This window comes from Ranitomeya variabilis, chromosome 8 (assembly GCF_051348905.1).
Source record: "Ranitomeya variabilis isolate aRanVar5 chromosome 8, aRanVar5.hap1, whole genome shotgun sequence".
Lineage (NCBI taxonomy): Eukaryota > Metazoa > Chordata > Amphibia > Anura > Dendrobatidae > Ranitomeya > Ranitomeya variabilis.
This window is the reverse complement of record NC_135239.1, coordinates 166018266-166031344: the sequence shown is the minus strand read 5'-3', so window position 1 is coordinate 166031344 and position 13079 is coordinate 166018266. Positions and strand designations below refer to the sequence as shown.

The window sequence follows — 13079 nt, the reverse complement described above, 5'->3', positions numbered from 1 at the left end:
TGAATTCTGTGTGACTGCAGAGCCTTCTTCTGAGACTATACAACCCTCTTAAAGGGAATTTGTCAACCTTCCTAAGCCATCTATGTAGGCATGTAGATCGTTCAAAGTTGAGTCAAATGATTACTTGATATCTACGATTTGCTGTTTTATTCAAGAGAATTCCATTTTTTTTAAAATATGTAAATGAGCTGTTAAGATCTATGGGCTGGACATAGATCTCTCTGAGAATCTGTCTCTAGATCTTATTATAAATGAAATGGGGCATTACTAGTGTGAGACAAGGAATGACTGACGGTCTGGTCTACATGTCTCACACTGGTAACACCCTCTTTCATTTAATATAAACTCTGGATTCTCAGGGAGATTTTAACAGTTCATTTACAGTGGCATGTAAAAGTTTTGGCACCCATGGTCAAAATGACTGCTATTGTGAACAGTTAAGCAAGTTGAAGATGAAATGATCTCTAAAAGGGATAACGTTTAAGATGACACATTTCCCTTTGTACAGGGTGGGCCATTTATATGGATACACCTAAATAAATTTGGAATGTTTGGTGATATCAACTTCTTGTTTGTGGCACATTACTATATGGGAGGGGGAAAGCTTTTCAAGATGGGTGGTGACCATGGTGGCCATTTTGAAGTCGGCCATTTTGCATCCAGCTTAATTTTTTCAATAGGAAGAGGGTCATGTGACACATCAAACTTATTGAGCATTTCACAAGAAAAACAATGGTGTGCTTGGTTTTAAAGTAACTTTATTCTTTCATGAGTTATTTACAAGTTTAGGACCATTTAGAAGATGTGTTCAAAGTGCTGCCCATTGTGTTGGATTGTCAATGTAACCCTCTTCTCCCACTCTTGACACACTGATAGTAACACCGCAGAAGAAATGCTAGCACAGGCTTCCAGTATCCGTTGTTTCAGATGCTGCACATCTCGTATCTTCACAGTATAGACAATTGCCTTCAAATGACCCCAAAGATAAAAGTCTAAGGGGTTCAGATCCAGAGCCTTGGTGGCCATTCAACTGGCCCACGACGACCAATCCACTTTCCAGGAAACTGTTCATGTAGGAATGCTCGGACCTGACAGCCAAGATGGTGCACCACCACATTATGGGAGTCAGGTCTGAGCATTCCTACATGAACAGTTTCCTGAAAAGAGGATTGGTTGTCGTGGGCCAGTTGAATGGCCACCAAGGTCTACAACGAATAAAAAAAGAATAAAGTTACGTTAAAACCAAGCACACCATTGTTTTTCTTGTGAAATTCTCAATAAGTTTGATGTGTCACATGACCCTCTTCCCATTGGAAAAAATAAAGTTGGATCCAAAATGTCCGACTTCAAAATGGCCGCCAAAGTCACCACCCATCTTGAAAAGTTCCCCCCCCCCCCCCCATATACTAATGTGCCACAAACAGGAAGTTGATATCGCCAACCATTCCCTTTTTATTTAGGTGTATCCATATACATGGCCCACCCTGTATTTTAGCAAAAAAAATATATACCAGTATATATTTTCATCTTTTACATTTTATAAATTACAAAAAGTAAAATTGGTGGATGCAAACGTTTAGGCACCCTGCATGGTTAGCACCTAGTAGCACCACCTTTTGAAATTATCACATCTTGTAAACACTTTTGTAGCCAGCCAGGAGTCTTTCAGTTCTTGTTTGAGGGATTTTCATCCATTCTTCCTTGGCAAATTCTTTCAGTTCTGTGAGATTCCTGGGTCGTCTTGCATATACGGCTACTTTGAGCATCAAATTGTTACCCCCAGCTAAAGGACACACAATTAACACACTGTGTAAACTGAAGGAACGTCGGTAGATGCCAACCTTCTACTCAATAATCAGCTGGAGAGAAAGTGTGGCCCTCACAAGGGTCACCAAACTCCGAGTCTAGCAGTCTAGTCACTTTTAGACCATTCACTTTTACGGGATAAGCTTGTGGCTCCTCGTTGGGTGAACCGTTCACAGTGCATGCCGAATATGCATAGCATGAACAGCGTCATCCCAGGCTACAGTCCATCTGCTCCGAAGCCAGGGGACAAGGGCGGCTATACAGCCTTGGCAGTGACATTTCCAGCATATAAAATCGTCAACTGAGACCTTTTGGCATTACTTTCCCTGACACTTTGTACCTTGGACACCTCATCCCTTTTTGGGCCTCTGCCCACCTGTTGGGACCCCAATTATAGAGTGGGTTGCCTCCCCAAGGAATCCTCGACCCCCTGATACCTTCCTTTCGACCAGTCTGACTAGGTCACCTGCATTCTGGGGATCACCCACGGCAACCCAAGTGTGTATTAGCCTCGGAAGGGAGTGCACAAACCGGTTTATCACCACACACTCTACCATTTGCACAGGGGTAGAGGACTCCAGCCAGCAGATCAAACGTTTGTGAGGCTTGTCACGGCGATAGGCCCAGCGATGGACCTGTTGTGCCCTGACAGTCATTATCACCACCAAGGGCGCCAAAATGTCAGTTTTCACTTAATGAATTTGGTGCAATTTCGACCTGACTGGGCCAAATTTGTAAATCTAAGCCATCTATCAACTTCAGTAGACTTTTCTACAATTTGTCACTTATTAATGTAAAGTTATAGTAAATCTATTAGACTGTGATTTGCTCCGTTCCTTTTTGATAAGTCACGCCCAGTTTACATAAAAGTTTGGGGGCCTGCATAGAAATGGAAAGAGAATCAAAATTTTGTGCAAATTACAACATAAATCTGGCGTAAAAGTGTTGATAAATTCCCCCTATCTGTGTGCGCCTCCATACCCTACACCAGAAATCTTACTCCACTCAGGGACTGGAGTGAGATATTGGGGGTAGTGAATACTATAGATTGTCATAAATTAGACGAGCTGTCACGTCCCCTGTCATGCTCAGTCTGCCCATTTTGGCACAGCTGGGAGACACTACTGTGAAAATGATGAAAGTCAAAGGTGCGCTTTAAACTTTGTGATTTATGAAATCTTTTACTCCAGAATTCCGGTGTGACAGCTTTGATGAATCGGGCCCACTCTAACAAGGGGTGAACTTTTCTTACTATGTTCAAGGATGCGATTAAATAAAAAAACTAATATAACCAGTCACTAAATGTGCTTGCCTGTCCAAATATAAGCGTTAAAAGCCTGATAATGGCAAACATTAATTGAAAAAATGTTTTTTTCTTTAAGAAGTTCTACCTTTTCTTTAGACGTGTTGATAAACATGGGGTATGACGCATAAAACTTTAGATTTAAAAAAAAAAATGTTTGCCATCATTAATCGCATGTCTGTCTGCTGGGTTGAAAATACTGGGTCTTCTGCTGCACCAGGATTGTACATATATTCAGGAAAGTTGAGCCTCCAGCACAACTAAGTAGGGTTAGTGCCTGGGCAATTGGTCTCTTCTCAGCCAATTTTGAGCAGTCGTACCATGTGAGTCCTGCTTTTTCCCTCCCATAGCACTCGTACCCCCAGAGTGCGCTACTTATTACAGATAATATTTCCGTTTTTAAATCCTTTTATTTCTTTTTGTTATTTTTTTCAGAGCTACATTTTACCTAAAAAGCAGCAATGGAGAAGGGACTGACTTGAAAAATATCCAGGCAAAATTTGTGAATTGTACACATGAAATTGAATTCTTTAAAAAAGTCATTGGGATTGAGATCACAAGATACTTCAAGAAAACCGAGCATAAAAGTAAGTAGCGACTTGTGGCATGGTATAAAATATCTTCTTCAGAGACGGAGAGGACAGGACCTCGAGTGCCTCCTATTGGGATTAGCAATCCTAAAAGTCAATATCGACCCTTTAACGAGTCTTGTCACAGCACTTGGGATAAAAAGCCAAACCAGACCCGTGTTTCAGGGTGTTGGCCCCTTTTAAGTGCAAATCAAGAGTATTGATTTGACTGGTTGAGAGGCCTCTGACTGGTGGTCTAAGGGGGAATGTTTCTCTCTGGAGAGTACCAAACAGGAGTAATTAAGACTTTCCGGCCATGGGGTGTAATGGTTCCAGTAGTGTAATGGTTCATTCGCTGTTTTTGGAAGATAAACCTGTGCGACTTCTTAAGCCAAAATCAGACCTGTGTTGACAAAGAGGTTACAGGCCACAGTGTTTGCTCCATTGTTTGGGCAGTGACATTCTTTGTCACACTTTATGTAATTACTTTTATGCCAAAAAAAGACAAAAGGTTTGTAGGAGCGATACCCCTTAAGGTACCGTCACACTCAGCGGCGCTACAGCGATATAGACAACGAGCCGATCGCTGCAGCATCGCTGTTTAGGTCGCTGTAGAGACGTCAACCACAGCAGCTCCAGAACGATGCAGGAGCGGTTCTGTGACGTAGCGGTGGCTCACTTATCGTTCTCGCAGGTCGTTAGCTCCATGTAAAACATTGCTGGCATCGTTGCTTTTGCTGTCAAACACGACGATACACGCCGACCTGACGACCAAATAAAGTTCTGGACTTCTAGCTCCGACCAGCGATATCACAGCAGGATCCAGATCACTGCTGCATGTCAAACACAACGAGATCGCTATCCAGGACGCTGCAACGTCACGGATCGTTGTCGTTCTCGTTGTAAAGTTGTTTAGTGTGAAGGTACCTTTAGTTACATAGTTACATAGTTATTAAGGTTGAAGGAAGACTTTAAGTCCATCTAGTTCAACCCATATCCTAAAATGCCCTAACATGTTGATCCAGGGGAAGGCAAAAAAACCCCATGTGGCAAGAGTAAGCTCCACCATGGGGAAAAAAATTCCTTCCCAACTCCACATACGGCAATCAGACTAGTTCCCTGGATTAACGCCCTATCAAGGAATCTAGTGTATATACCCTGTAACATTATACTTTTCCAGAAAGGTATCCAGTCCCCTCTTAAATTTAATTAATGAATCACTCATTACAACATCATACGGCAGAGAGTTCCATAGTCTCACTGCTCTTACAGTAAAGAATCCGCGTCTGTTATTATGCTTAAACCTTCTTTCCTCCAGACGTAGAGGATGCCCCCTTGTCCCTGTCACCGGTCTATGATTAAAAAGATCATCAGAAAGGTCTTTGTACTGTCCCCTCACATATTTATACATTAACATAAGATCACCCCTTAGTCTTCGTTTTTCCAAACTAAATAGCCCCAAGTGTAATAACCTATCTTGGTATTGCAGACCCCCCAGTCCTCTAATAACCTTGGTCGCTCTTCTCTGCACCCGCTCTAGTTCAGCTATGTCTTTCTTATACACCGGAGACCAGAACTGTGCACAGTATTCTAAGTGTGGTCGCACTAGTGACTTGTATAGGGGTAAAATTATGTTCTCCTCATGAGCATCTATGCCTCTTTTAATACATCCCATTATTTTATTTGCCTTTGTAGCAGCTGCCTGACACTGGCCACTGAATATGAGTTTGTCATCCACCCATACACCCAGGTCTTTTTCATTGACGGTTTTGCCCAGAGTTTTAGAATTAAGCACATAGTTATACATCTTATTACTTCTACCCAAGTGCATGACCTTACATTTATCCCCATTAAAGCTCATTTGCCATTTATCAGCCCAAGCTTCTAGTTTACATAAATCATCCTGTAATATAAAATTGTCCTCCTCTGTATTGATTACCCTGCAGAGTTTAGTGTCATCTGCAAATATTGAAATTCTACTCTGAATGCCCCCTACAAGGTCATTAATAAATATGTTAAAAGAAGAGGGCCCAATACTGACCCCTGTGGTACCCCACTGCTAACCGCGACCCAGTCCGAGTGTGCTCCATTAATAACCACCCTTTGTTTCCTATCCCTGAGCCAGCTCTTAACCCACTTACACATATTTTCCCCTATCCCCATTATTCTCATTTTATGTAACAACCTTTTGTGTGGCACCGTATCAAAAGCTTTTGAAAAGTCCATATACACTATATCCACTGGGCTCCCTTGGTCCAGTCCGGAACTTACCTCTTCATAGAAGCTGATCAAATTAGTCTGACATGAACGGTCCCTAGTAAACCCGTGCTGATACTGGGTCATGAGGTTATTCCTCTTCAGATACTCCAGTATAGTATCCCTTAGAATGCCCTCCAGGATTTTACCCACAGTAGAGGTTAAGCTTACTGGCCTATAATTACCGAGTTCAGTTTTTGCCCCTTTTTGAATATTGGCACCACATTTGCTATACGCCAGTCCTGTGGTACAGACCCTGTTATTATGGAGTCTTTAAAGATTAAAAATAATGGTCTATCAATGACTGTACTTAGTTCCTGCAGTACTCGGGGGTGTATCCCATCCGGGCCCGGAGATTTGTCAATTTTTGTGATTTTTTTAGACGCCGCCGTACTTCCTGCTGGGTTAAGCAGGTGACATTTAATTTAATACTGATGAAAAAAAGTCATTTAGCATATTGGCTTTTTCCTCATCCTCATCCACCATTTCCCCCAGATTATTTTTAAGGGGGCCAACACTATCATTTTTTAGTTTCTTACTATTTATGTAGTTAAAGAATATTTTGGGATTATTTTTGCTCTCTCTAGCAATGAGTCTCTCTGTCTCAATCTTTGCTGCCTTGATTTGCTTTTTACAGAATTTATTTAATTTTCTGTATTTATTTAATGCCTCCTCACTACCTACTTCCTTTAATTCTCTAAATGCTTTCTTTTTGTCACTTATTGCGCCCCTTACAGCTCTATTTAGCCATATAGGTTTCCTCCTATTTCTAGTATGTTTATTCCCATACGGTATATACTGTGCACAGGTCCTATCCAGGATGCTAATAAATGTCTCCCATTTTCTTTGTGTATTTTTGTGTCTCAGGATATCGTCCCAGTTAATTGCACCAAGATCCTCTCTCATCCGTTGGAAATTTGCCCTCCTGAAGTTTAGTGTCCTTGTCACCCCTCTACTACCCATCTTATTAAAGGAGACATGAAAACTTATTATTTTGTGATCACTATTCCCCAAGTGACCCCCAACCCTTATATTTGCTATGCGGTCTGGCCTGTTGGTTAATATTAGGTCTAGCAGTGCCCCCCTTCTTGTTGGGTCCTGAACCAGTTGTGAAAGGTAATTGTCTCTCATAGTTGTCAAAAACCGATTACCTTTACTGGAACTGCAGGTTTCTGTTCCCCAATCTACTTCAGGGTAGTTGAAGTCCCCCATAATAATGACTTCTCCTTGAGTCGCAGCTTCATCTATTTGCTTTACAAGGATATTCTCCATTGCTTCCATTAGTTTTGGAGATTTATAACAAACCCCTATCAGTAATTTATTATTTTCCCCCTCCCCTTATCTCCACCCACAGGAACTCTACATTTTCATTAGATTCACCTATATTATCACGCAGGATGGGTTTTAAGGTCGATTTTACATATAGACACACCCCTCCCCCTCGCTTATCTGTACGGTCATTTCTGAACAGGCTATAGCCCTGCAAGTTAACAGCCCAGTCATGGCTCTCATCCAGCCACGTCTCAGATATCCCCACCATGTCATAATTATGCTCCAACAACATTAGTTCTAATTCGTCCATTTTGTTGGCGAGGCTTCTGGCATTAGTATACATGCACTCGATGTTCCTCTCTGTACCTCTATTCTTTCTTAAATTATTAGCTGTTCTAACCTCACCCCCCATGCCACCGCCACCCCCAACTTCCTTATTTGTGCCCAGGTCTCTATCTGCACTATCTTCCCCTCCTATAAAATGAATACCCTCCCCCCCAATCCCTAGTTTAAACACTCCTCCAACCTTCTAGCCATTTTCTCCCCCAGCACAGCGGCACCTTCCCCATTGAGGTGCAGCCCGTCCCTAGCGTAGAGCCTGTAGCCAACTGAGAAGTCGGCCCAGTTCTGCAGGAACCCAAACTTCTCCTTCCTACACCAATTCTTGAGCCACTTATTAACCTCCCTAATCTCCCGTTGCCTCTCTGGCGTGGCACGTGGTACAGGCAGTATTTCGGAAAATACCACGTTGGAGGTCCTTACTTTCAGCTTGCAGCCTAATTCCCTGAAATCATCTTTAAGGACCTTCCACCTACCTCTAACTTTGTCATTTGTGCCAATGTGCACCATGACCGCTGGGTCCTCACCAGCCCCTCCCAGTAATCTGTCCACCCGATCAGCGATGTGCCGGACTCGAGCGCCAGGTAGGCAGCACACCGTCCGACGATCCCTGTCTTTGTGACAGATTGCCCTATCTGTTCCCCTAATAATTGAGTCCCCTACTACCAGCACCTGTCTGGCCTGCCCTGCTCTCCTATTTCCCCCCTTACTGGAGCAGTCACTCCTCCGGCTTTCAGAGGACATGCCTGGCTGCAGCAGTGCTACCCCTGTACTGGCACCCCCCTCATCTGCCAACTTAGCAAACTTATTGGGGTGTGCCAGATCAGGACTAGCCTCCCTGGCACTCTTCCCTCTACCCCGCCTTCTATCTGTCACCCAGCTACCTACTTCACTGTCCTGCAGCTCCATCCTACCATCCCCCTCCTCATCTATCCCATTGAGCGTCTGCTCTGTGAGCAGAAGACTCCTCTCCATATTGTCTATGGATCTCATTGTTGCCAGCTGCACATTTAGATCCAGAATCTGGGATTCCAAATGCACAATGTGCTCACATCTCGCACAGCAGTATGCACCCTCGACCGGCTGATCAAGGACTGCATACATGTGGCAAGATGTACACTGGATGGCATTAACAATTGTGGAGCACAATGGGGATTGCACCAGACAGAAACATTAAATAAAAAATAAATACAAGTATTAATTAAAAACCGACAGCAATTCCTCCCTTGGAAACTCCCTGATTCCAAAGTCACTGAATCACAAGTCACACTTACTGCCGTTCACACTTACGCTCAGGTCACACTCAGCTCGCTCACACTCGCTCGCTATGCTGAAGATTTATAGATTTTTTTTTTCTCTTTCCCTTCAACAACAAGCCACCTTGCTGTTCAAATGCACTTCCAAAAAAAAAAGTGACCAAATCAAATTTTTCACAGTGTCACTTTATGTGGCAATAACTCTTTCAACATATCCCAGTGATTGTGTGACTGTTTTTTTCCATGACACATTACACTTTATGATATGTATTACATTTATTTATCATATTTTATTTACAATATCAGGAATTTGAAAAGTAAAAAAAATCAGCAATTTTCAAACTTTGAATATTTTATACTGTTAATCCTGATAATCATAGCACACAAAATAGTTAATAAATAAAACATCCCATATGTCTACCTTACATCAACACCATGTCAAATGTCATTATAATTTGTTAGGAAATTAGAAGGTGTAAAACTTTAGCAGCAATTCTGATGTTTTCTAAATTTCCTTGAGAAAAAAGTGTTTTTTTAGGGAACTATTCAGTTTTGAAGTAAATATTGGAAAGACCCCAAGAGAGACCTCAACATGTGCAAAACTGCTGTCAGGTTGTGTATTAACCCTTCAGTTGCTTTTCAGGAATTAATGCAAAGTGGAATGATAGGAATGAAGAATTACATTTTTAGCACTAACATGTTGCTGACATCTGAACAGGAATTTACCACTTGTAGGTTTACAAACGAATGAGACAACAACACCGCATAATATAATTTTTCTAGTTAGTCAATAAAGGTATCACACCTACCACTGACATAAAAGTAATTAGAGTTTTCTGGTTAACATAGGACCATAATATAGTTTTTTTTATCAAACATCATAATCATTTGTCACACTTTTGTGACATATCAAAACTTTTTTTGCATGATTTGTGCTCTATATGGAAAAGGATTGGAGTTTGGAGGGAGGAGGGGACTTTTCTTTCCTTGCAGAGATTGCCAGGTCAGAAAAATAGGGTAATACTCTCAAGGTTCCTCCAGGAGGAATAAAGCTAGTTACTAGCTTTAAGGCCCCGTCTCACACAGCGACGCTGCAGCGATACAGACAACGATGCTGATCGCTGCAGCGTCGCTGTTTTGTCGCTGTGTGGTCGCTGGGGAGCTGTCACACAGACAGCTCTCTCCAGCGACCAACGATCAGGGGAACGACTTCGGCATCGTTGAAACTGTCATCAACGATGCCGAAGTCCCCCTGCAGCACCCGGTAACCAGGGTAAACATCGGGTTACTAAGCGCAGGGCCGCGCTTAGTAACCCGATGTTTACCCTGGTTACCAAAAAAAACAAACAGTACATACTCGCCTTTCGGTGTCCAGGTCCCTTGCCGTCTGCTTCCTGCTCTGACAGTGCCGCTGTACACTGAGAGCAGAGCGCAGCGGTGACGTCACTGCTGTGATCTGGTCTCACTTTCCGGCCGGCAGTCAGAGCAGGAAGCAGACGGCAAGGGACCTGGACACCGAAAGGCGAGTATGTACTGTTTGTTTTTTTGGTAACCAGGGTAAACATCGGGTTACTAAGCGCGGCCTTGCGCTTAGTAACCCGATGTTTACCCTGGTTACCAGTGAAGACATCGCTGGATCGGTGTCACACACACCGATTCAGCGATGTCAGCGGGGCCTCAACGACCAAAAAAAGGTCCAGGCCATTCCGACACGACCAGCGATCTCACAGCAGGGGCCTGATCGCTGGTACGTGTCACACATAGCGAGGTCGCTACGGAGGTCGCTGTTGCGTCACAAAACTTGTGACTCAGCAGCGATCTCGCTAGCGATCTCGCTATGTGAGACGGGGCCTTTAGATATTAGATACTAAAGGCCCCGTCTCACATAGCGAGATCGCTGCTGAGTCACAAGTTTTGTGACGCAACAGTGACCTCAGTAGCGATCTCACTATGTGTGACACGTACCAGCGATCAGGCCCCTGCTGTGAGATCGCTGGTTGTGTCGGAATGGCCTGGACCTTTTTTTGGTCGTTGAGGTCCCGCTGACATCGCTGAATCGGTGTGTGTGACACCGATCCAGCGATGTCTTCACTGGTAACCAGGGTAAACATCGGGTTACTAAGCGCAGGGCCGCGCTTAGTAACCCGATGTTTACCCTGGTTACCAGCGTAAATGTAAAAAAAAAAAAACAGTACATACTCACCATCTGATGTCCGTCAGGTCCCTTGCCGTCTACTTCCTGCTCTGACTGAGTGCAGCCGTACAGTGAGAGCACAGCACAGCAGTGACGTCACCGCTGCGCTCTGCTCTCACTGTACGGCGGCACTCAGTCAGAGCAGGAAGCAGACGGCAAGGGACCTGAAGGACATCAGATGGTGAGTATGTACTGTTTTTTTTTTTTTTTACATTTACGCTGGTAACCAGGGTAAACATCGGGTTACTAAGCGCGGCCCTGCGCTTAGTAACCCGATGTTTACCCTGGTTACCCGGGTGCTGCAGGGGGACTTCCGCATCGTTGAAGACAGTTTCAACGATGCCGAAGTCGTTCCCCTGATCGTTGGTCGCTGGAGAGAGCTGTCTGTGTGACAGCTCCCCAGCGACCACACAACGACTTACCAACGATCACGGCCAGGTCATATCGCTGGTCGTGATCGTTGGTAAATCGCTATGTGAGACGGGGCCTTATTACTATCCATGGAGCAGTGGCAGAAAAAAAAATACTCTCCAAGGTACCAGCTAGTTCCCTTGTTCCCCTCTGTGCCAATGACCCCTTAGAAGTTATCAGAATGATGGATTTTTCCGGTTTTTCCTGCAAGATGTACATGGATCATCTGGATCTTTTTTGGGGAAGCCCTTTACAATGTAAAACGTAATTATATCACAGCCCTAATTATCGCCTGTAAATATATTAATGTTGCTACGTTTTGAAGACCTCTGCACACAAACGTCTGGATGTTCTGTTCATCCCACTTATGTTGTTCTTGCAGCTGAGAATGGAACGATCTATAGCCATAAACTGGAGGGTCATTGCGCTTTTCTACCATTTCAGATGGAGTTTAAAACGTTGGATTCACAGGTACGGAGCTAAAATGTAAAACTACTGTTTGTTTATCATTGTATTTTATGGTGATTTTCTTATAGATAGTGGCTGTGCTGCTGCCGGTATTCAGTGTGGATTGTGCAACTAAAATATTCAACAGAGTAAAAAACAAGGAAAAATCTCAGTCACATGTAGCATACTCGTATGTTGTGGATCTTACCACATATTGAGGATTTTGGGACCCTTGGAAGGGTTTGTCCAAGCTTTGGTTTCTCCGGGAGTGGGTTGGCACCGGACCCCCAAATATGTGATTAGCATACATGCGGTCTCATGCCGACAAGACATACATGGCCTGGCTTCATACAAGTGAATTGAACGGGGCCGTACACGTCTAATCGGAATAAGCAAATCGCATGCTTGCGGTCACATGACCACCTGCTCCCGGTGCCTCCACCAAAGAATCCTGACAGTGCGCACTGTGCACTCTGTGAGGATTCACAAGTCACATAGAGTGACTGCAGACTTCAGCCCCAAACTTGCACACACCTTTTAATCTGCACAGTTCTGCACATTTTCACTACAGATTTCCCACAGTAACAGCCAGCCTCAGAAATATCTCATGGTCTTGGTTAACTCCTTAGAATCCACAGTAAATGACAGCTACAGCATGTAAGTGATTTGTTTATGGGCTCCCTCTGTAATCCCATTGGTGCCCCCATATTGTAATCGTTGCATGCTGAAGTGTTAGTATGTCAGCTTTTAACATGCGAGACTCGCACGTATGTCTCGCAAGTGAGAAAGAGCCCTAAGGCTGTGTACACACGTTGCTGATTTTTCACAGTTTTTTCGTGATAAAAACGCTATAAAACCGCAAAAAAAACAACATACAATATGCATCCCATCATTTAGAATGAATTCCACAATTTTTGTGCACATGATGTTTTTTTCCCGCGAAAAAAACGCATCGTGGTAAAAAATGCAGCATGTTCATTAATTTTGTGTTTTGTTTTTTTTGCGGATTTCCCACTATAAAATGCATTGGGAAATGTCCGGAAAAAAAAACAACCAAAAATGCGGCAAAAAACGCATGCAGATTTCTTGCAGAAAATTTCAGGTTTTTCTCAGGAATTTTCTGCAAGAAATCCTGAACGTGTGCACATAGCCTAAGAGGCAGTCTTGTCATGCCTCCTAGGGTCATCGAGGTTACCTGTGAGTTATGCAGGTACTGGTATGATGTA

The 13079-nt window shown here is 43.5% G+C and overlaps 1 protein-coding gene across 2 annotated transcripts in view; it reads left to right on the top strand.

Moving 5' to 3' along the window:
* The window catches only part of CENPP (centromere protein P), a 392292-nt gene that overhangs the window by 20502 nt on the left and 358711 nt on the right, over positions 1 to 13079 (top strand). For both annotated transcript variants that reach the window (XM_077276602.1, XM_077276603.1), the window contains exons 3-4: positions 3545 to 3696; positions 11789 to 11877. In XM_077276602.1, coding sequence (XP_077132717.1) covers positions 3545 to 3696; positions 11789 to 11877 — 241 coding nt within the window. The remainder of the gene's footprint in view (positions 1 to 3544; positions 3697 to 11788; positions 11878 to 13079) is intronic.